The 25,423-nt window shown below is 39.0% G+C and overlaps 1 protein-coding gene across 5 annotated transcripts in view; it reads right to left on the bottom strand.

Moving 5' to 3' along the window:
* Window positions 1–25,423, bottom strand: part of PLCB1 (phospholipase C beta 1) — a 663,588-nt gene that overhangs the window by 58,843 nt on the left and 579,322 nt on the right. For 2 of the 5 annotated variants that reach the window (XM_036122371.2, XM_036122372.2), the window contains exons 28-32: window positions 23,264–23,340; window positions 23,065–23,154; window positions 22,592–22,649; window positions 22,071–22,157; window positions 11,157–11,274 (exon numbers count right to left, since the gene is read on the bottom strand). In XM_036122371.2, coding sequence (XP_035978264.1) covers window positions 11,176–11,274; window positions 22,071–22,157; window positions 22,592–22,649; window positions 23,065–23,154; window positions 23,264–23,340 — 411 coding nt within the window. In that variant the 3' untranslated portion in view covers window positions 11,157–11,175. Of the gene's footprint in view, window positions 1–7,350; window positions 7,472–11,156; window positions 11,275–22,070; window positions 22,158–22,591; window positions 22,650–23,064; window positions 23,155–23,263; window positions 23,341–25,423 lie in introns of all 5 variants that reach the window. The other 3 variants (XM_036122370.2, XM_036122373.2, XR_013441954.1) reach the window with 2 other exon arrangements.

Here is a 25,423-nt window from a genome sequence, read left to right on the forward strand (position 1 = left end):
GTTTGTTTTGCATTTTAGAAAAATATATAGGCGATCTGGTATTCTGCATGTCTGAACATGGTTTTGAGTTCTCTCTTGCTTAATAGATATATCAATCCTCCATTAAATCCTTTCATAATTTTGAAGAGCTGACTTCCCTTTTTTCAAACCTCCACAATTTCTGTAGAGAATCCTGATCCCATTCTGACTTCTAATTTATGACTGATAGTTTCCTTTCTGGATATATTTAAGCATTTCTCTTTGTTCTTGGTGTTCCAAAATTTCCCAGTGTTGGGCCTTACTGAGGACCTTTTCTTTCTTGTTTTTGGGCAATCACTTAGCTCTTCAGTCTGGTAACTAATGTTCTTCAGTTGTGAAAATGTCTCTTATCTGATCTCTTTGATAATCTGCTTTCCTCAGTTTTCTCTTTCTGGTGCCCCTCTTATTTGGGGGCCTGTCTGGGCACTTCGCTTCTCCCTTCTTTTTCTGCAAAATCAGTTATCTTCCTTCCATTTGCCTCCTACATTCTAATTATATATTGATCTCCTATATACTATTATCACCTGTTTTGTATTCTTGGACTTTTTTTTCCCCTTAACTATCATCTTAGGAGAAACCATTTAAATACCACTTCAAGGAATCTGTCCAGTGGAAATGCACAAGACTCCTTAAGAGTATCAACACATAGGTTATATAAATACGTGTTACCTGTTTTATAGTTTCTGTTGTTTTCTATTATACATAATTATATTATTATACATAATTATATGTGTATATATATTAACTATATATGAGAGAGAGAGGGAGAAATGGTATTGTTGCGCTATAGAGGAAAATTTGTTGACTTTTAAAATTTAAATTGCATTTGGTGCATAATGAAATTCTTTTTTTTACTCTATAAGTTTTTAATTATCTTGTAATCAGCAGATAATTTTTAATCTTCTAGCCCATATAGGTCTTATTTCTTTTTTGTATGTGTTGCATTGTAATTCACTGATACAGAATATGACTGGGGGAAGAGAGGAGCCCGGAGTGAGGTTGGGGGAACAAAATAAGGAAGCTGGAGACTAGATTTCTGGCCTGGTCCTACCACTATCTGTAAGTGGACTTCTCTTGGCACCTTTTCACATCTGCTAAATGAAGGCATCAGTCCAGCTTATTTCAAAACCCTTTGCATTTCTTACTGTCTATGTAATTTTCTAGAATTCTCCACCTTGGGTTTCTCAGGCTTAGCAGTAGCTTTTCCCCCACCTTTGGATGGTGATAAATTTAATGTGCCCATGCTCATCAACACGTTTTTGTGTGAATAATGGAAAGAGCAGAGCATGGCACTAGAGTCTGAACACAAGATGTTGTCACAAGTCCAGTGGAAAAGTCCTCTGTTAAGTCAGAAAGGATAGATCTGGGGAAATGCCATTCCTGGACACTGGAGGTAATGAAAGTGAAGCCCTCAAGTTTATGTAATCCATTTTTTCAATTAATATGCTTCCCTCCCCCTTTGATGGTGCATAAATTGATAGCAGCTGAAAAGGAATCAAGGCAGGAACACAGAGGAAAGTAGAGTGGAACAATGTGCTAGAGCAGAAATTACATTTACTGGACATCCGCACAACAGGCAAGGGAAGCATGTGACCTGAAATCAAAGGGGACTGGGTTTCTAGAATAATGGACATTTTACCTGAATAGCTAGTGTAGAGATAGCTGTGTGGCAAGACACGGTGAGGTGTGCTCGCTTTGGAATCTGTTTGCTGCTGGCATGGTAGAAGGATGTGCGTAATAATATTTGCATGTGCTTTGAAAAAAATCAGTGGATTAACACATTTGATAGGTAATGTGCATGGTGCAAAATTCAAAGAGGACAAGAAGCTATTACTCAGGGGTGCTCATCCCTTCCCAGTATTGTATCATAATACAATTTTACTGGTAATAAGCTATTGTGTACCAACACAGACTTCTTTAGATTAGAGATATGTACCAAAACAATGAGTAAATCTGGCTTTTAATATGTCTACATATTTAATATTTATGTATTACGTATTTTATATATATATGTATATGCACAACAAACATATATATATGCATGCCTGTATGTATCATATATAGACAGGGATGGAGTGCTACTTTCAAATACATTGCCCTCCAATTTCAAGAGATAAAAGATTTGATTTGATCTGATTTTTTTTTTAGGGGTGGGTAGGGCAGAGGGAGAGGGATAATCCTAAGCAGGCTCCCTGCTCAACATGGAGCCCAACGCGGGGCTCAATCTCACAACCCTGAGATCATGACCTGAGCCGAAATCAAGAGTCAGGCGATTAACCGACTGGGAATTAGGGAATTAACCCCCTAAAGAGATAAGAGATTTTAAAAAAGAACACCTATTGTCTATTCTACTTTGATAAGCGAGTGAGCACTATAATTCCAAGATTAGAGATCTAGGTGATAAAATCATTCTCAATCTGCAGTCTCTAGGTTTTCCAATTAAAATAGCTTTAATCTTTAGACAGAATATTCCTAGAGGCCAGAATCCTGGTGAAAACGATGACAAGTGCAATGCAGCTGACGGCCCCCTGGATATCCTCACTTGACTTCTTGGGAATCTTGTAAAGTCTCATATAATAGCTGTTTTCACATTTTAGTTTGCAGGCAGGACTTACATACAGAGGAATTGTAGAAATATAAATGATTGTGGTAAAACTCTGACCAAAACACCGAACAATATATTTAGGCACAAGGTTTAAAGAAAAGGAAACAGCAATTTCAAAACCCCCCAGCTGAGCCCAATTCTGGCAGTCACATCAGGATGGAGAGAAGACTTGCCGGTCACGCGGAAAGTGTTGCTAACTCAGGGCCCTTGCAGGGGCACACGTTCACTTAGGAATACATCTATAGGCTAAATCTACTGAAATATCACCAAAAGAGTGACTGTCAAGAGTCATTCTAATTAATTTTTCTGTTAGGAAGATCTTATTTTAGAGCCGATCTTAATAGAAAGACGTTCTGAGCAGTTACAGATGGAATACCCATTTCAAAAAGACACAAATTTCTGGTTCTAGCTCAGCAGGATTGAACATAATTTTCAGCCACGAAATAGCAAACACTTCTTCTCAACATGTGAATTTAAAGGCTTTGACTAAAAATCTTGCCGAAGCTTTTGACAAAGAGTTCCATGTGGTAGAGAAGACTCTAAGAGAAAACAGGAAGAGGCTGGCTCCACCTAGGCCAGTGTGACTTTTGTTCCCCTGTGACCCAACCTTCATGAAACTGTTATTCACCTCACTACAAACATCTCTCTGCCACAGCAGGTGTTGGGTCGGGAGGGGACACGGTGTCTAGGAAACCTGCAATCAGATTAGCAAACTCCCAGGAGACCTATTCCCTTTCAATTGACTTGGAGGGTCCAGCAGTGCCCACCATAGCCCCTGAGCTGTCTGCCCATGAAACGGTTGTCATTTGAGTCACAGCGGAAACACGTCCCCAAACCACTTTCCCTGGAGGTGCAGGAGCCACACTTCTAATGACAGAAAGGAAAGCTGTTCAAGCTTTTCCAACCATTAAAGAAAAGACAATTTCCTTAGACTTGCTTCAAAATTCCACTCCCTATAGAACTGGTTTTAAAAGCTTCTTGCACGAATCAGTCTCTTTGGGTTAAGTTCAATTTTCAAAGATGTCCTGATTTTTAGCTCCTCAAAATGGTGGCTAAGTCTATTTCAGAACTCAGACTGCCTTCAAAGCAGGAGAAGAGGATTCAGCAGGCTCAGACTTACAAGGCTTCCTCCTATATCCTCATAGGTCTCTGCTGTAAAGGGGCTGGTCTAGATTTCTCCAGACTAATGGCTGCTGGCCCTCTGGGGTGATTGATTGGTCGTCGCCGCTTGAGTCCATGGTCTGAGCCAACTGGCCTGAGGGAACATCTCTGTCTTGTTCTTAGGCTTCCGCCAGCCCCCTCAATAGCACCACTTTTTGTCACCAGGGCACACAGGACCTTTCCTATTCCCTCTAAGATGCACATGATATGGGAACCTTCCAGAATTTCACCCGGAGAAGAGAAGTGACAGAGATACATACAAATCTCACCGGCTGCTCTATTCTCTTGCCCTACTTCTTCCCGCAGTTCTCAGGGTTGGAAGGGGCACACTTTCCTCCTTCTCTGTGGCACACCTTGAAGTCCTGTCATCGCTGGGTGTATGGTAAGACTCCAGCCCCTTAGGCTGTCTGTGTTCAAAGAAGCTAAAGGAATTTGGGAAAATCCCTTCCTCTCTTGAAATCTCTTGTTTTTCAAGATTTCTGCCCTGCTAATGAGAATCTTCTCCCTCAGGGAGCCCAGTCCTTCCCTTTCCTGGAGCTATGATTCAGGAAGGATAGGGAGGGAAGGAGGATGCTTAAAGAGAAAAGAAAATATATCAGTTTATTATGTGCAAAGTAGTTTCATTGCTACACAAGGCAGAGTAAATTCTAATTACGGGACGGTAAATGTGGAAGTCTCTTGATCTACATATACTTTGTGTAGCCACCATTGCAGGCTTTGTGCCCTTGTGGATTAGCTCTGGGGATCACGAAGCAAGCTCTATCAGTATTATTATTAATGTACTAAATAGCAAGAGAAAACGACCCAACATTTAACCAGTGTCTAGGGAAACCCTTTATTGTTCTTGATAGTTCTTGATAGCTTGTGCCACATGCTCATTAAGATCTCGTTCTTCCACTGAAGAACTCTGATTCATCACAGAAAAACACAACCCTGACAACAGTAAAATGGGTGAAGTCCCTTTTTCCCTATTCTTGCCTGGCAATCATTTTATTTAGTCATCTCAAGGTAAACTAGACTGGACCCTAAGTTAGAAGTACTGATTAATCTCTTCTCAAATGGATGTTCCCTTATTCCCTACATTACCCATGACTATTCCAGATTTCTGCTTCCCTTCAAGTCTGGACTTCTGGAAGAGTGTTAGATAAGCAGTCCCTCATTCCTTGCTTCCTGTTTCTCCTACACTTATCCGGTCCCCACTCCCACCTTCCTACCGACCCATCACTAATACCAAAGGCACCAGGGGCCTCCTGGTTATGAAAGTCAAAGGACGCCTTTTCTGTACCACTCAGTCACTGTAGTCACTGTGCATCATTTTGTTCCTCTTGGCTTCTCTGACAGTCTTGGTCTTTCTCCTATCTCACAGGTTGTACCTCTTCTATCTCTTTCAGGCTCTATCTCTTCTACCGGACCTCTTAAAATAAAGAGTTATCTGGATCTCAGTCTTGGGATCCCTTCTCTTTTCCCTCTCTTCCCAAGGATTTTAGCCATTCTATGCTCAAATTTGTTCTATATTCATGATTCTCAGATTTTTGTGGATGTAAGTTATACCCAGAGAAAGGGTGAAAACTTTCAATCACTTAATCTTTGCTGCTTGAATTTCTTCTTCTATAATCACCTTCGTAAGAGTTTCATAAAGTGTTATGGCAATATAAGAATCCTAAAGGAACAGGGTTTTCAAGAAAAAGCAAGATGCATTGTGGTGTCCATTTGATGTGTCTACCTGGAGCAAGAAACTGAGTCCCTATTTGCTCTGTAATCTTAGACAGGTATTTTTACTTCCTGGGCTCCAGATTTTAGAGACCACAGGCATGACTTAATTGTAGTGTTAATCAATGATTAAATGTGAATTCTGCCAAATGGCATTTCATTTTCAAAATATGAGCACCCCCTTATTTGTCTGGAAGTGGTATAAAAGGGCAACAGTGGAGGGGTGCCTGGGTGGCTCAGTCGGTTAAGCGTCTGACTTCGGCTCAGGTCGTGATCTTGGGGTCCTGGGATGGAGCCCTGTGTCAGGCTCCGCGCCGAGCATGGAGTCTGTTTGTCCCTCTCCCTCTGCCCCACCCCTTCGCTCGTGCCCTCTCTCTCTTGATCTCACTCTAGCCCTCAAATAAATAAATATAATCTTAAAAAAAAAAAAAAAAGAGCAACAGTGGGGAGAAATGTTTCCTACAAAATATAAAGCTTAACCTGAAAACCACTATTTACCCCAGAGGTTTTCTATTCTATTTCACTTATTGTCACTTAAAACTTTCAGTAGGAACAAAAGTGTCCCCTTTCAAATGAATGAGGCGAGTAAGTATAAGCTTAGTATTAGCTGCAGGGTAGTATTAGAAGTGGGAGGGATCTTACGTTACTGCTGAGGCAATTTTCAGGTAGAAGACATTACTGGGTGGGTTAGAAAGATGTTGTCAATGCTATGTTTATGTTTTAAGGGAATTTTCTGTTGCCCCCAAAATATTTTATATGCAGGGACTGAGAGTCCATGGGTCAGCAAGGCAGCACTGCCCCTTTCTGGTGAAGGAAACAAAGAAATACAGGCTTTAAAAAGGTAATAAATTACATTTCAGCAGAAAGTTTTGTTTTGTTTGTAATGGATGGGTAATAATGTTTGCGGCTGTGGTAAGCAGCAATAGGAACCCTGCATACATCTGTGAGCTGAGTTCTGGGTGTTTGTTACCTTCGTTTTTAATATAATTTGTTTAATTTTAAGTGTATGTAATTTACATTTTTATAATGGCCGCATTTAACAACTGGCTCACAGAATCCCTGAAAATTTTAAAAATTAACTTCTTGCGAGCTAGTCTGACCAACTCCAAGTCACCACTGGCTTGTCTTCAGAGAATAAAGGAAAATTAATATTAATATTTGCTTGAGCAATATTTAATTACACTTGAGTTCTGAGAGGCGCACACCTAATTTAGGTGTTTTCTGTACTTGTTAATTTTCTAGAACTCTATGTATCTATCAATAGGTAAATCAAAGGCAGTGATTAGAATCATCATATGCTAGATCAATAGATGATAGTTTTCTATACATTTGTGTGAGCTGAGTGTGAGGTATGTCTCACTTCCTCAGGAAAAAAAAAAAAAGAACCCAGAGAAAAAGATATTTGCTTATTGAATGAATGACATGTTTTATGGATGTAATGGTGTCTCTTCAAAACTCTTATGCTGAAGCCCCAACATAGGTGACTTATTTGGAGATGGGGTCCTTAGGGATATAATTAAGTTAAATGAGGTCATAATGATGGGATCCTAATCTGACAGGACTGGCATCCTTGTAAGAACAGGAAGAGACACCAGAGCGCTCTCTGTGCACAAGGGCAGGTGAATGGCCATTGAAGGTTACAGCAAGAAGGCACCGTCAGCAAGCTGAGGAGAGATGCCTCACAGAAACCAACCCTGCTGGCACCTTGACCTTGGACCTCACACTGTACAACTCTGAGAGGATAAGTTTCTGTTGTTTAGGCCACCCTGTCTGAGATATTTTGTTACAGCCGCCCAAACTGACTAATACAACATGCAAATAACACAATTCCGTAGCAGTTAACATGATACTCATACCTTAGGCTCTGTCACGAGGTCACCAGGAATTTCTTCCTGTCTGCTCCTCTGCTTGATAAACTCCTACTTAATCCTACTGGTCAAAGGTCACCACCTCTGGGAAGCCTTCATTTTTCCTCCCCTGTAAACAGCTCTATTATAATGATGATCATAGTGTTTTTGTCCTAACACAAATCCTTTGAATCCTTTACTTTTTTAAAGTTATTTATTTATTTTAGAAAGAGAGACGAGAGAGAGAGAGAACATGAGGGGAGGGGTAGAGGGAGAGGGAGAGAGAATCATCAAGCAGACTCCCTGCGGAGTGCAGAACTTGGTGTGGGACTCCATCTCGGGACCCTGAGATCACAACCTGAGCCAAAATCAAGAGTCAGCTGCTTAACTGACTGAGCCACCCAGGCGCCCCCACCTTTAAATCTCTTAAAGAAAGGTAGATTACATGTTAGAAATGAAGATTCAGCATACCATCTACCTGTGCTGCCTGTATGTTAGCCCCTGGCCACATGTGTCTATTTGCCCTTAAATTTAAATAAAATTTAAATATAATTAAAATTCAATTCCTCAGTCGCATTAGCCACACTTCAAATACTTAATAACCACCTGTGGCTGGCGGCTAATGCATTGAGCTCTCAGACATGGAACATTTCCATCACTGCAGAAAGTTCTGTAGGACAGAGCTACACTGGACTGTAAACAATTTGAGGTGGGGGGGGCAAGTTTTGCATCTTTTTGCATTGCTTTATTGTCCCAGCATCTAGCCTAGTGCGTGCTATGCAGTAGGCATCCAGTATTAGGTGAATTATTAAAAGAAAAAAATGAACATTATTTACCTAGTTGCAGCTCCTTAAAGCATTCATGGTTCCTAGAGATCACAGAAATAAACACACCTATATAAATGTGTTTTTATGATTGGCAAGTAAAATGCTAAAAATAAGCAATTTTCATTTTTCCTGGGATGAGAACACGAAGATGCATTAAGATGTAATTATAGAATTAATCTCAGGTGTTAATATAGCAATCTATAGTTGTTAATTCAGAAGCACAATATCGATTCTAATTTATTTTTTTCTAGGTCATCTCTGCTTCATTGCTCTTTAAGTGACCCTACGGACTCATTAAATCTTTCAGCATGATATTTATGCAACCCTATTTAATGAGTCCTCCAACACCTTGAATTCTCTGGATCTCATACCTATTATTTCAGTGGCAAACTTCTGAGTTTAATTAATCGTACTCTTTCTGGACACAAAGGAGGTCAGGAAAAGGTTGATGTGCTTGTAGACAGCCCCTTTGTTGCCACATTTAAAGATCTTCGAAGAGACCCACAATAACCATTGGGAATCTAAGTATTTAGATGTTCCTACACTAGGAAATTTTCTTTGTTTCTTGCTTAAATGTTTCGTAAGTTACCTCAAGGAAATTCCCTTCACTCAAACTCTAGAGCAAAATTTGGAGAAGCCCTGGGGCGCCTGGGTGGTTCAGTCGGTTAAGCATCCGCCTTCTGTGAAATTTCACGTATTTATGTGAAGAGTACTCTTGGGATCAATCTTAGAGGAAAAAAAAATCACTATTTTCTAGCAAATGCATGATGGCTTTATCTACTATTACTTTTTATTCATTCATTTTGTGTTCAGCCGTAGTCTATCAATGGAAATACATGAGGTAAGCGAGAAACATTTGGGGGAAATATTAAACGTGGCCCAAAAATGTACCTTTCATATACTGGTAGAGAAGGACTTTTTGTTCTTTTTCAGATACAAAACAGTGCAATTTTTTTGTTCTGTTTTAGCAATGAAACCTATTTTCCCACGGAACATGAGAAATTGGTTTATTTTTATATTGCCTTTTATATGTGAAAAGCTGAAGGGACCAAACTCACGGTGTGATTAAAGATTTTCTTAATATCCAGGTATTGTGGGAATACCCATCTCTTTTGAAAACAAATATTTTTGCTACGCAGGAAGCTCAGTTGACCTTCTAAAGGAAAAACAAGTCGAGGACCAGCCGTTAGAAGCCTGATGGAGCACAGCAACCAAAATGGGGTACTTAGGTCTCTCTTGCATTTGTTTCAAAAAACAAAACCTAAGTCATGTGTTCTGAGCTTCATTGCCATTTACCTCCTTGGAGAGAATTCAATATCCCACCTGGTATTAAATGTTTCACAATAACTTTCAAAAACACCAGGAGAGTAACAATAAGTGCATCAAAAACAAACAAGCAAAAATCCAATGATGCTGATAGCTGATGACTTAAAAAATACCCTGAACATTTATAGACAAATGAAGAAGACATTGTCAAGGTCTTTCTGATGCCTTCCTGGAGAAATCAATATTGCCCGCCCCTCCCCTGCCCCACCTTTCCATGTGGACTTTATCACGGGGTCACCACAGGAACAAGATCATCACCTTGGGTAGGACAGGGAAGGAATTCATAGCCAGGCTGGGGCTTTGCTCTCAGATGGCATTCTCTGCCTTTCTCTAGTGTCACAGTCCGTAGTAAAAAAATAAAAAGGTCTCAAAGGGTTCAGGCTCGTGATTAGGCCAAAAACTTAAAATACAATAAACCTCCAGGAAAGCAGCTTAAAGCTTTTCCTTCCAGGTGCTACCACCAGGAGGGGTAGGAATGTACTAGCTCCCTGCTTGTCAAATGTGGTCCATGGAAATGTGGCAGCAAGGGCATCCCCTAGAATCAGGTGAGAAATGCAGATCTCAGGTCCCACCCAGACCTCCGGAATCAGTATCTGCGTTTTCATAGGATCTCCAGATAATTCATACACTCACTGAAGTTTGAAAAGTGCTGAGCTAGAGCATCACTGCATGTGCTGATGGATGTAGAGGACAAGAAGGAAATTACAGCTTTTTTTTTCCCCCCCAGTAAAGTTGTTGTTTTCACTAATTCTTCGACATGTTTCTAAACGTTCTGCTTCACAGATCAATGAGTGCTTGAAGATGAAAACATCATAAGCCTCATTGTAGGTCTCTGCTTTCAGTACATCAGAATAGATGTATTCTGCTTTCTCTATAATCACAATAACACATCTTTTCTCCCTGAAATGCACACGCACTGGCATGGTTTTGGCCAGTTTTCTTATTAGCAAGAGGAATACAATAGATTTCATGATGCATTTCCTCTGGCAAGTTAAAGTCCTCTCTAACATCTGAGCTTCATTTTGCTTCAACCAGCAGCCCCTGGCCCAAGCATCCCTATGAGTGAGGTCTTTTCAAGAGCTCTTGATTTTAGAGAATCAGGAAATCCTGAGCTATCCCCTGAATTCAAAACGTCATGTGGGAATACAATGACTTTTGCTGGATTTTTAAAAGGACGGGTGTAGTCAATTGAATGGAGTGGTCAGGAAGACTCCCCGAGAGTTCATTTAATCCCACTGGAGTTTAAGATAATAAGACTGTGGGCAACCAGTGTTGCAAGAAGTAGGAACTTAAAAATGTCTCAAAGGCAGAAATAATAGTGTGAGTATAAGAGAGAAAGATCGAGTTCTAAAAGGAAGCCAGTTTTGCAACTAGAGAAATAAAATGAAGAAAGGGGAAGAAGACAATAGGGGAGAATGGAATTGATGCCAAGAAGAGAGAGAACAATGATGAAAAAATAAATACCAGGGGAAGACAGGTAAAGATGAGGGTGCATCATGGGTGTAGCTAGAAACTATGGCAGGAAAAGGATGGGAATGTAGAGAAAGGCTGGCGGGGGGTGGGGGCGGCGTGAAAAATAAAGGAGCGAGTCCAAGATGTCTGTAAACTTGATGGCCACATGCCACCCCTCTCTCAAAAGCGACCCCTCCCATCCAGTCCTACCTGGCCGGAAGGACGGTGGTCACCACTTGAGAGCTTGAGGGTTGGGGGGAGTAATGTTGGGGGAAACAGAGGGATCCTCATGGCAAGTTTCCGACAAGAATGAGGAGGAACCGTCCCCCTGTGTGGGAAAAAAAGGGAGGCTGTCATTTTTGTGGCATTGAAATTGATTTCTAATCATCGGTTGTTTCAAATTCTTGGTCTGGGAGCTCTCTGAGTACCTTCTAGAATGGAGATTTAAAATCTCCGTATCCTTTGTCTATTCCAACACTTCCGACCACAAATGCAATGGGATTGGCAACTGAATTCTCCTTGGTTCTTGCCTGTCCTCTGTAGGAATTAGATGTTAAATATGATTGCAACTAGTAGTTTCAAGAAATTCTTTACAAAATCCCACTACTGTCAAGAAACTTGAAAAGAGATTGTATTGAATCCCTGACAGCAACTGAACAAAGCAGCCCAATGAGTCTGGGCTGAATGGCTATACTTTTCTCTCTCAAAGAGAGAAAACTATTTTTTAAATACATGAAGTTAGTTTTGTTAGCCCTCTGCATAACTCGTTTGTTAAAAAATTATGTATCAAGCACCAACTATGTGCCAGGCATTGTTCTTGGGTGCCTAGAACTCAAGAGCATCAGTGAGCAAAACAGTCCAAACCCCTGCCCTCCAATGTAAATGCAGCTTGTGTTCCACTGGGGAGGGAACAACACTGAACGACACACTTAAGAAAGAAGTAAATGACCTAATGAGAGAAGGTGATAAATGCTCTGAAACACAGAAAGTAGAGCAGAATAAAAGGAAGAGGAGATACTAAGAATGGGGAAGTAGTAGAAAGTAAAGTGGTCATGGAAGGCCTCTTTGAAAAGAAAGTGGTCACGGAAGGCCTCTCTGAAAAGAAAGCTTTGAGCAAAGACTTGAGCCACAGGAGGGAGGTGCCCAAGCAGACCCTTGAGAGATGAACATTCTGGGCAGAGATCCATACAACAGTCCAAGGTGGCAATGGCCTGGGTTGTTGGGTCCCAGCAAGGAAGCCAGGTTGGCTGGAGCAGAGAGCATGTCAATGAGGAAACAAAGAGCGGATACAGCAAAGTGGAGTCAGATCATGTCGGACCTTGTAGACTTTTATTTCTCAGAGAGATGGGAGCCATTAAAGAGTCTTGAACTGAGGAGTGAGCTGATTTATGTTCTAAAAGATGACTCTGTCTGCCCTGTTGGGAGTAGATTGTGAGTGGGCACATGTGGAAGTGGGAAGACCAGTTAGGAGGCTATTGAGAAATCCAGTTGAGAAATGAGGGTGGCTTTGACTGGGGTAATGGCGCTGCAATTGGTACCTTAACAATTATAAAGATGTCCTAACTCTTTTATAATATTTTGCAAGTCCTGTGGTATTTGTGATCCCACCTAGAACAAAGTCCCAATAATCAGTTAAGGAATTGTAACAGCTCATTATGTAGTTCCTAAAATCTAAGAACTATTAAAAAAAATATGTAAAATTCAAAGGAAAAGGAGAAAAAAGTCCTTTCCAGCCAAAGCTAGAAGACAACATAATCCCTATTCTCTCCATGTCACAAAACCATATACATGCTGTTGGCTACTATCTGAGACAGGATTTCCCATATGCTACCATAATTTGGGAGGGCAAAATCCATTTTGATGCCAAAATAGTTAAACATGTTAAGTTCCCCTGATTGTATCAGGTTGTTTGTGTGTGAGTGTGTGTGTGTGTGTATGTGTGTCTGTGTGTGTGTGTGTGTGATGGTCACAGAGGGTATGTAGTGGAGAATCCATGCAAACTATCAGAAACATCATGAACTGTTTATTATTCCATCACAAACATTAGCAAAAGTTAAGTCCACCTCTATTGATAAAACTCTTTGAAATGTAAAACTCTTTGAAATATGGAAATACTACTTGAGCCTCGGTTTCAGCTACAAAGTCAAAGAACTCCTTGTCAAATTCAAAGATTATCCTCAGCAAATGATTATAATAAATGTAGAAGACTTGTATCAATTGACATTTATTTACAAAAAATGCATAACCAGGACTCCAAGTGGTAGGTTTGTTACATTAATTTGGCCTTAGACAGAATACATGGGAAACAGAGAATGTGACTCTTGCTTTTAGAAACTGCTTTCCTATTTTGAACTGAAATTTTCCTTAGCATTTTTCAGCTCAGTGATTGTGCATTTTTCCTTCTGCAATAACTTTTTCTCTGGTCTCTGCATGCTGCTTCATCAAATGTTTCAAAGCACCAGGACATTTCCTTTTCGGATATTCTACAGGTACATATTTCTCTTGGTTTGAATTTGCCATCTTTCCCATGAAAATGTTGAGGACCATGGTAAAATCAGGTAGTGGTTCCTGAGGTAATGAAATCTTTACATTCCTTGCCTTAAATAGTATTTAGGGTGTGTGTGTTTGACTATTTTATTATTCTGGTTATACCAAAGCAGGGCTTTAAAAACAAACTAGAGATTCTTTTGGGATAAAACATCCAATTACTATTGGCAAAATTCACATAAATCATGCACAATGGCAGGCACACAGAGTAGAAGTCAACCCAAAAGGTTTTGTGGGCCATCCGTGGTTGTGTGAACTCATTTTTAAGAGCAGATGAAAGTCAATGGGATTAAAGTCCATCTCATCCAAACTCCTGATGTTAATCTTAGTACTTTCTGGGAAGACTATGAACCCCATCAACACGTATACTCTCTCTGCTCTAGCAGGTGGTGAGTATTCTCTTTGGATCCCCTTCCCTCCAAACTATATACATCACTGCACTCCCACATTTACTTATCCTTAGGAAAGAAAGTAAGGACAAAGGAAGGGGAAAGAAAGCTAATGGGGTAGAGAAAAGGGGGAGGAATCAATGACAACCATGTGAATCTCTCTTCCAATTTTGTTTAAATCTCAAACCCAGTTGCCTTACAGGGGCTAATAGATAACAGAAATCCATGAGGCAACCTGGGGAATGCCATGCAGGCCTAAGGCGAGCCTCTTCTCTGCCTTAGAGATTTGTTTACATGTTGGCTCTCTGTAATCATATAATCTAATTTTTTTAAAAGATTTTATTTTTAAGTAATCTCTACACCCAATGTGGGACTTGAACTCACAGCCCTGAGATCAAGAGTCACGTGCTCCACTGACTGAGCCAGCCAGGTGCCCCCATATAATCTAATTTTTAAAGAGAAATTTTTTTTTTTTAAATAAGAAAATTTCCAAGTATTAAATAATAGCATGAGGGTTTTGTAATGTGCTGACTTGCCTAGGCTGAACTACATTTCAAGAGTTCCCTTTCCAGGTAGGGTGAGTTATAGGGGAGACTCTCCTGAGAGTTGGAGGGCTTGAGGAGGGAGGCAGCAGGCATCTGTAACACACACATGCTGTTGCAGATCTGTTGAATGGGGTCTGGAATCACTTTCCCTTCTCTTTGGGTCTTTCTTTAGTTGTTCCTACTGCTGGGCCAGGTGTGTGTGTGTGTGTGTGTTCAGCTCTGTGATAAAGACTCAATCTTTTGCAGTTTCTGCTTCTCTAGGTGAACTCCAACCAATACAGATGTTAATGAATTCAAACATATAAGAAACACCATGTGGAGATTTTTTATTTCTGGTTAGGTTACTTGGACCATGCTTCTCACAGAAAACAACTAAAAAATCTGGATTCGAGATTGAAACTATTTTCTTTAAAGAACCTAAGAACCATAAAAATTTAAAGAATGATCACCCCAAACTACAGAACCTAGACAGAGAACCTAGACAGGGAAGCCACTTTTGCCCTGATGGGCTTTTGCTAATGCTGAAAATTTTGAATTCATCTTTTGAAAGCCTGGTAGGGTGGGGCCACAACTCAAAGCCTGTGGCCTGTACAGAATGAGGAATCTCAGGGGAAACTTTCCCTACAATAAGCCAGACATTCAAATTGTAGATTTGAAAATAAACCAAATAGCACTTATGGAATCAAATAGAACACAAAAGTTAGAATTAAAAACTCAGTGGAAAAGTAGAAGAGCAGTGTAAACAAAGAATTGGTAAATTAGAAAAAGGGTCAGAGAAAAATTGTCCACAGGGTAGCACAGAGAAACAAAAAGATGGAAAATACTGAAAAAAGTTAAAAGACTGAGTTGATGGAGTAAAAGGTCTATTTTATTTTCTATGTGAATAATGTGAATGAAGCCATTTTTGCAGACACAATGGCTGAGTTTCTACAGAAGTGAGGAAAATTATCCATCTAGTCACCTCAAACACATATTTAGATACATTTTAGAAAAACTGCACAGAACACAAGAAAAAAATCCTAAATGCAAGAAAAGGAGGAAAAATGCAAGCTATTGCCAGAAGAATTACACTGAGACTAACAGCTTCTCAATAGTAAGAGAAGCCTGAGGACAGGGGAATTTTATCTTCAATGTGCTAAAAGAAAATAACTGTCAACCTGAAATTTTATACCCAGTGAAAGTATCCTTCCAGAATGAAGGTAAAATAAAGACATATTCAGACAAAAATGAAAACAAAACCAAAAACCCCAGAGTTTGCCATCAGTAGACTGTATAAAAGAACTTCTAAAGGATGTAGAAGATAATGGTCCCAAATGGACAGTCTGAGACACAAGATAGAATGCTGAACAAAAAATCTTGTGAATATGTAGATAAGTCTAAATAAACACTGACTGTATAACATAGAATAAAAAAGTCTTATTTGTTTAGAAATGTGTACACAATTATTAATAAATTTCAAAAATAAATCATGAGGAGACAGAGTCAAACAGTTCTAATGTTCTAGTATTGCCCAGAAGGAGAGTCAATGTATCCAAGCTTTACATTCAAGAAAATAATGAATAGCTACACTTTTTAAAAAGGTAATTATTCACATTGATCAAATGAAAAAGAAGTTTCTTTCACAGAAAAAAACCAAAAAACCCAAATCATTGGGTGGGTCTACCAAGACTTGACAACAAGCAAAACATAGTTAATGGGCAGCCAGTTTGCAATCTGTGGTCTAGCTTCATTGAGAAGGTCCAATGGGTGATGGCAGGGAGAAACCACATTTCCCCATCAAGTCACAAAGGATCAGGGAATACACAAATGAATCATGTAAGGAAGAAGCTTTTACTTTAAATGCCCTAGTCTCTTTCTCCCTGAACACTGGGAAGGCAGGACTGAAATCACAACATTGAGAGTTCTGTCTCAGGGCCCAGTGGTAGGTCTGACAAGACTAACTTCACCTAGAGGGATGAGTCACTCATCCTGTTCATTCTAAAGATGTCAGGGAAATGAGGAAAATCAGTCTATATTCCCCTGGTAGAGGAAAAAAATAAATAAATAAGAGCCAGTAGGCCACATGATGAAATGTTCTTCCACTTATAAATTAAAATGCCCTAAAGCTTCCTGGAATTCTCTCTTATTGATGAGCTCAATTTAAAACAGTAAACCTGTTTTAAGAAGCATCAAAGACAAATTAAATGTCAGAGAAAAAGTAAATTCCACATTTATTGACTGTTTTATGAGGTTATGGAGACGGTTCATTAAAAAGACCCCTTAAAAGATGATTCTTCTTGTAATGAGAGCCAGTAGCTGCAAAGTGATCAATATACATTGGAATATTTGCAGCAGATTCGGGGCAACTCTGATTAATGATGCTTCAGCATGTTAAAATAAATCTTTTTGAAGTGTTCAGGAGAAAGGCAGAATGTCCTTTTTATAATGAATCAGTTTAGAGTTGAACGTGACTACAGAAGTTATGGTTTCTCTCTACTGGCAGTTGGGTTGTGAGTTGCTTCTATCACCCTTTGTACACATATACCCTTTTCCTATTGGCTTTGGCAAATCCAGGGATGGAAATCCCAAGGAAACCAATTATGTCACTTATATAATTGGTGGGGTTTATTGCATCCATCTTAAGAACTCTGTAGCTATAGATTTCATAAAAAGACACACCTGGAACAAAGCTGAAAATAGCATACACTCAGGGATTGAATAAAATATTTCACTGCTAGGATACATGCAACTGAACATTTCTTCAGAATTTAGAACTTTACTGAAAAGGAACTAAATATTCTCTTTCAAGGATGTCTACTGTTGTTTGTAACTTAAGAAATTTCAGAGGGACTTATGTACAGGAATGCACAGTGTAATTCTACATCAAATTGAGGGCCAAAATATTTATCTATTGCATAAGTTGCCTCTAGAAATCACCTACTTCCATTTTCCCCAATGCCCTCAAAAATTACATACAAAAGGAATAGGCTCATTGATCTCTTTTTTAGTGGAGAAAAAATGGACTCTACATATGAAAAAGGCTTAGTGCATGTCACAAAGTTGGATAGTCCAAAATAAATTTTCATACTGTGGCTGGCCAAATTTGGCTCCCTACCAAATATGTGCCAGTAGGATGGACGTTCTTGGTCTAAGTGTGGAAATGAAATGGTTTTGACTGAGGCACATTGTCTTCTGACTGCTCTATTGGAGGATGGTAACAATTTTAGGAACTTGAGTTGATACTTACAGATCATAAGCCCATGGATGAGTAAAAGGTTAGAAGGTTACACTTTGAATTAATCTTCATATGTAGCTTGCTCTACATCCAGCCAGAACTCCTTGCCATTGAAGAACTGTTGTCTTTCAGCAATTGGCTTTTCAAATTTCTTTTGTTAAAAAATACTTGTTCGATTTTAAAGGAGTTGTTTGGTTATCGAAGGCTTGGAAAATTATGCAGCTTGTGATTGTGGTTCAGAACAGCTCAAAATAGTAATACTAGGAGAATATAGGCATGTGAAAATAGCTTCCTCCCTGTTTTGGAGGAGGTTAGGAACATTAAACACATTATTACATTAGTTAGAATAAGTGGACGAAGAGAAATTAAGTGATTATATTTGACATGTTGGTGAAAGAAACTGACAAACGGGAAGAAATATATTGCCATGTAGTGTATATTTTTGCTGTAAGCAAAAGATTAGCTATTATTGGTTTCAAGGTAGAAAACTGCTTATTGCATCTTAGAATACTTGAAGAAGGAACTCTACTCCCCTCAGTAACCTCTGGCAAAGTTTGTCATGTGTCCTCTTCATAGGAAGGTTGCAATTATCTTTAATATTACCTACTATAGAGTCAACTCAATTACTTTGTGCAACATTCAGTGATGGAACAGCTCATAAATTTCTAGATGTCATAAAATCATTCCACCTTCTCATCTTTCTGACTGAATGCAAGTGACTCTGTTAACCTCTTTTATAAACACTGCTGGTCAGTTTCATTCCCTTGAGTTACTATTTTTTCTGTATTGTTTCTGCTTTTGTTAATTTCCCTCATATCTATGTTGAGCTTCAAAGGCCATTCTGATACTGGATGTGAAGAGGGATTATTTCAAAGCCAGTGCTATCCTATTTCTGGTCCACAGCCAACAATTACCAGGAGCATGGATGAATGCTACTCGGGCCTGGACTTTCACTTGCCTATATTTGCTGCCCTGTGCTTTGTTCTTTCTCCACATAACCTATAGTTGATTTTATTCACTTCACTGTTTATTATTGTTCCTTCTTATCACAGACATTTCTTTTGATTAGCCACTGTGTCCTACAATATTAACTGTCATGATTTCTTATGTTATTGTTAAAGTCATGGTTCCCAAGCACAACATTTTTTAAGCCTTGAAGAACACCTCTTAAGAAATGCTTTCGTTTGACATGAAATCAAAAATCTCCAGGCAATCTTCAAATCCGGACACAAGATGATCATAAGGGCAACATGGATGAAAAGCAGAGAGATATCATTATGGTTCCTATTTACAGTCATAAAGAAGGCAACAGAAATAAATGCTGGTGAGGTCGTGGAGAAAAAGGAACCCCCATGCACAGTTGGTGGGAATGCAAATTGGTACAGCCACTGTGGAAAATAGTATGGAGGCTCCAATATATCCACTACTGGGTATTTACCCCCCAAAAAACCCCAAAACACTAATTTGAAAAAGTACCTGCACCTCTATGTTTACTGCAGCATTATTTACAATAGCCAAGATATGGAAGCAAACTGAGTGTCCATCCATAGATGAATGGATTAAAAAAAAATGAGGTATATTTATACAATGGAATATGACTCAGCCATAAAAAAAGAATGAGATCTTGCCATTTGAAACAACATGGATGGAGCTAGAGGGTATTATGCTAAGGTAATTAAGTCAGACAGAGGAAGACAAATACCATATGATTTCACTCATATGTAGAATTTAAGAAACAAAACAAACAAACAAACAAAAAGAGAGACAAAAAATCCAGACTTTAAATACAGAGAACAAACAGGTAGTTGCCAAAGGGGAGGTGGGTGGAGGGATGGAAGCGGATTAAGAGTACATTTATCATAATGAGCACTAAGTAATGTATAAATTGTTGAATCATTATATTGTACACCTGAAACTAATATAACACTGTATATTAACTATATGTCAATAAAAATGAAAAAAATAAAAATAGAATAAATAAACATAATACCTCCCAAAGGCCTTTTCTCCATATACCATGACTTTGGGGGTTAGAGCTTCAACATGTGAATTTTAGGAGGACACAATTCAGTCCATAGCACCATTTGATTCTGATTATTAGCTATATTTGGACAGACTAAACTGATCATGTGCAGACAGGCTCAGAATTTTGCAAACAAAACAAAACAAAAATGAAGGCAAAAGAACTACTATAAATTTATAGAAACACTTCAGATCTCTTGCTAAGAGGCCAAAAAAGAAGAAATGGGAAATTGCTATAAATATGGTAGTGGCACACACAGTTAATTACCTACTTAATTGCTATTTCTATTTCTTTGATAAGAAAACATCAGTTTTGTTCAGGTGCCTGTTGACTATGACCCTGAGGAGAAGCTGGACTCCCCTCCACCCTTTTGAGTGAGCCTTAATTGCACTAAGCCAGTCATGCAAATGACACTCTCCTGCCTATGATTGGTTTTAGGAATGGGTATATGGAACAATCCTAGCCAATGGGGAGAAGGGTATCAGGAAGATTTAGGAAGGTTTTCCTTAATCCTATAAGATGAAGACATTGCCTTTTTTGCCTTTGAATGGTTTTATGTAATGTTGTGATGCATGGAGCTATGGCAGCCATCTTGTGACAACAGGTTTACAGCTTAGGCATGAAAGGCAACAAAGTAAGATGGCATGGTGGAAATTCTACAAATACCTGGATTCTTGATGAGGTTGCTGAGCTGTTAGATTAACCCATCCTCAAACTGTGACATGTCTAAACTTCCAATAACAGGACTTACTAAGTTTATTATTGTGTAAGCCAGTTTTAACTGGGTTTTCTGTAAAATTGCTATAGAATGCACCTTGACTGATAAGTTGTCCAACACTTATTCTTCTAGTGCATAGTTATATCCAGTGTAGAAGTTTCAAGGTGCTTTAACACCTACCAAAGTTGATTTTAATCATGATGACCTAGCACAGTAACAGAATCTTTTTAGGGTTTTTTATACTGTTACATAACTGAAACACATTTGTGATTGCATTGTATCTATAAGACAAGTAGCTGACATTTTTAGACCAAAAACAAAAACAAAGCAAAATAAAACTCTGTAGGAAGAACAATGTCTCACAAGAGAGATTTTTTTTTTTTAATACAAAAACTGGTTAATGAGATAGCAATTTTAACCAGGGTATATTATGTCAGTGAACAAAATAATGACATGTGAATTCAGACAGCATGGATTGAAAATGTATATATTTGAATATATCACCTGGGACTGATTATTAAGGTGTTAATGTATTTCTTAAATTCTAGTTGGACCTGAATCTTTTGCTCCAAACATTTTGAAAGATCAGTCCTAAATGGAAAATATAGCGATTTCTGAAATTATCTTAAAACTATTACTAATGCATAATCAACCCAAGATGATGGTTAAGAATATTCAAATTGCATGTTTACATGAAAAACATAAAAATTAGCAGCATACTTAAGTAATTATTAATTCTCAGATTTTCATTACTGCTTCATCTATATTGCCAGGCAACATAGGAGTTAAAAATATTAAATAAATCTCTAATAAATACAAAAGGAGAAGAGCAGAAATAACCACAAAAATATATTTAGAATTATCCCCCAAAAATTCTATAAGAAGTAAATTGATGAATGGACTATACCATGAAACGAAAATAACACTTTTAAGCTTTGTAGGTTCATAGAGTACTTGTATGGAATAGCAATACCTTTTAGAGTAGATATTTTAAACCATGCATAGAATAATTATAAAACTGAAAAGCACATTTTTCACGGACAAATATTCAGTGATGAATCAAAATGTATGTAATGATCTAAAATCAAGATGCTGTTTGCCAACCTAAAAGTATTTGATTTACAGATGATCAGTTTGCTTAAAGTTAATATTCATGAATTTGATTTTGACCAAATAATAAGGATAAGGTAATTTTAAAGAAGAGCTACAATAAACTATTACTACAGGGGCAAAAAAGATTTGTTTTTTTTTTCTGGTTTATGAGAACATTTTTTGGATAAAAAACCAGGGTGATTTTGGTACAGGACATCCCCTGCTGGACAGAGTCCACCATTACAATATTTTATCAGAGCAGAAGAGGCTTAGCTAATTCCTCTAATTCTCTCTATTCTGGCAGGGAGAGAGGGAAGGTACTTCAAAGATACCTGAACCACACCTCACACCAACTGCAACCAAGATGTCAGGAGCTGGGTTCCGAGCATTTGCAATGTGTAAAGCTCACCAGTTGATGATAAATATGTACTGAATATTGCTAGAAAGATTTTCACCATGGCTGAGAAAGATAGAGGAGTTTACCATGTAAGAACAGCTCTGAGACTGTGTGCAAGGTACATGACCTACAGAGGTCTTATTCTAATTGAATGGAAAGAAAATGAAGTTATTGTGTATTATTATTTGGTTCAGTTTACCTTGGGCTTTTCGTCCAGGATCTGCTGACGTATCTCCTTGTGTTTCTCTACAAGTTTTTCTTGCCGTTTACTTTGGGCCTCTTCTAACTATAAGAAAGTTACAAAGAAAGTAATTTTCATCTGAACATTCAAGGGAATGTTTTCAGAAAAACTTGAAAGCTTTTCAGATCTATGGCGTACATTGAATTATTTCATATCCTGATCAAAAACTGCCCTTACAAGTGTAGGAGGCTGTTGGTAAGTGTTGGTCCTCGGTGATGGGGCACAGGCTGGGGGTAGGGTGATCTATAGATTCTGCTCTTTTTGCATTTTTGTTAATGTTTAGATGAGCCTTTTTATATATAGGTTTGCAATTAAACTTACAGAAACATTGATTACAGAACGCCTCCTCTGTAAAGCAGCTCTTCTGGGTGCTAGTGATAAACGGATACAAGGCATGGCATTTCCCTTCAGAGGCTCACACTGTGCTTGCCAAACATTCATACATGGTTTGCAAAACAGAGAGAGATTAACTGACGTACCCTCTTGATGTACTGCACCACCTCTTGGATGTATGACCGGATCATCTCTGTCTTTTCCCTAAGAGCAAATGACAACTGGATCATTATATGAAATCATCCTAGGTGAATCTCAGACTTTCAGGTGAAAGTTCACACAACTTTCCACAATCTCATTGCTGCTTCAAGAAAGGTACAGTCTGCCCAAGGGCAAGCAAGCTAAATGCTGGGAAGGTTGCCCGACAGTACGGGAACTGAGGACTGGGTTTTTTCCTAAGGGCAACTCTTTACTCCATCTTTATCTGAAAGATCCCTGGGTGTGCCTTAGTCATTTATTGAACTGCTCTTTGACTTCCATGTTAAAACCTTTACTAAAGGGATCTTTTGAAAGGTTAATTAGAGGAGAAATTTCACAGGTGGTTAAGAAGCTGTTATCCTGAACAGAATAAAATAATTCCCAGGTGACAGGTGGGAGAGAAGGGGTTCTTTCTCCTTACTCTTCCATTTGACTTTTGTCTTTGGATTTAGCTTCTGTTATCTTCTCCTGCCTTTTTTTGTCCATTTTCTTCTTTAATTCCTTCTTCTCTCTGAAGTCAAAATGTAAGTAAAAGGGGAAAAAAAAAGATAAATGAAACGGCAGTTTGTGTGCAATATGTTTATAGACACAAACCCATTGTAAAGAGAATGCAGGCTTACTTCTCACAGATTTCCTTGAGCTTCTTCAGCTGATTGTTCTGACATTCTTCAGCAACATCCGTCAATTTTTGAATAAGCTGGGGAAAGAAAATATGTTTGCTGTTTTACATGATCTTAAACAAAGCACCCTCTCCCCTGGATCCCCCAGACAGCAGTATCTGGAGTTAGAAAAGCTGTGATTGATGTTTAACAATAGTTAAAATTACCAGGCATCTACCAGGCAAGGGAGACATGATTTAAAACCATCACATTATCTAGGTTTTAATATGAAAGTCTTCTTCTCTCCTTTTAAATTAAACGGGATTCCTTAGATTATTGTGCTGGTTTCTGCAGCTTGGCTCGGTGCAATGACAAGTAACATGGAGGCTCAGTTTCCAGTCCCCACTCTAGGACATCAAAAATATGATTTTGGTCAAGAGTGCTACATTTTCTGAACTTACAAGTTCTTGGTTATAAATGGGATGATCAATGCCTTTGTCTCTTGGAGATATAGTGAAGCTCAAAATCATATGAAGATGGTATGAATGTAAGTTATAATCAACCGTGAATTGGAATTCTTGGTTTCCACCTAATTCATTGTTTAATTGCTTCGAGGACCATGAGTTGCCCACCTTAGATAGAAATCGATATTTGCGTCCTTGTGTAGGTAACTTCCAAAGACCATCAGAACTTCTCTTCTATGGTATGGTACCATTGAATTTTCATACATGCCATGAAAGCAATTCTTTTACTGTTTTGCATATATTTTCTTATCAAACCAAGCTTCCAGAGGGCAGCAACTGTGTCTGGATTTGCATATCCTCAGCCCTCCACACCTCCTCGTGTTCAGTAGGTGCTCAGTAAATGCTTATCAGTTACATGAGGGTCATTTTGCCCTCCAGCCCCATCTTTTTCTCTTTTCCACATGAAGAACCTATAGAACCTTCTGTCATGACTAAGGCAGCCGTGGTAACTGGACTCCATCCTTCTGACTAGAGCCCCAGGCAGACGGTGTGGGCTTCCTCTGAAAGCCCCCCACTGCTGTTTGCCAGTGATGGAGATTCTCAGATACTGCAGGGTAAGTTGACCAGTTAAATATAAGTGGTTGCTGCAACAGGGACAAGGCAATCTAATCAGAGTCCCAGCACTTTCATTGCTAATTTACATCTGACCAGCACAGTTTGAAGAGTTTTAAGTGTATTCAATTCCTATTCAATTCTAAGAGCTGCACTGTGAGGTTGTGCTTTTATCTTTGTTTTACATATGAAGACACTGACATGTGTGGTTCAAGTTCTGGGCTCCCAGCCACAGAGGTGGTAAGTGGCAGAGCTGGGTACAAACCCAACAAATCAGGCTTCGTGGCTTGTGGCCTTCACCACCACCCCATGCTCTTTTCATTATGATTTTAGAAATTATTTAAAAAAAAACCAAAACCTTTCTTGGGGCGCCTGGGTGGCTCAGTTGTTAAGCGTCTGCCTTCGGCTCAGGTCATGATCCCAAGGTCCTGGGATCAAGCTCCGCATCGGGCTCCTGGCTCAGCGGGAAGCCTGCTTCTCTCTCCCCCACTCCCCCTGCTTGTGTTCCCTCTTTCACTGTGTCTCTCTCTGTCAAATAAATAAATAAAATCTTTAAAAATAAAATAAAATAATAAAAATTAAAAAACCCTTCTTTTTTTTTTTTTTTTTTTTTAAGGTTTTACTTATTTGCGAGAGAGAGAATGAGAGACAGAGAGCATGAGAGGGAGGAGGGTCAGAGGGAGAAGCAGACTCCCTGCCGAGCAGGGAGCCCGATGCGGGACTCGATCCCGGGACTTCAGGATCATGACCTGAGCTGAAGGCAGTCGCTTAACCAACTGAGCCACCCAGGCGCCCTAAAAAACCCTTCTTATGTAAGAGAATAAAAACGTAAGGGAGAAATTCTCTTAGAGAACTACAATAAAGAAGGCACATTAACTTAACGTTAATGTGAAATTTGATGCATTCATCTGTGAAGTGGATTAAATCTGAGCAAATATGAACTGGGACTTGGGTCAGCAGCAAACCTATTTGATCATTCAAAAGAGACTGCCTAATCATGACCATTACAATTAAAGAAATCATGAAATACTACAGCTTTGTAGTGCCATTTATCAAGCTGTCTAGACATAAAATGTCGGTGTGCAAAGACTGGAAATTTCCTTGA

This window comes from Halichoerus grypus, chromosome 10 (assembly GCF_964656455.1).
Source record: "Halichoerus grypus chromosome 10, mHalGry1.hap1.1, whole genome shotgun sequence".
In the NCBI taxonomy this organism is placed as follows: domain Eukaryota; kingdom Metazoa; phylum Chordata; class Mammalia; order Carnivora; family Phocidae; genus Halichoerus; species Halichoerus grypus.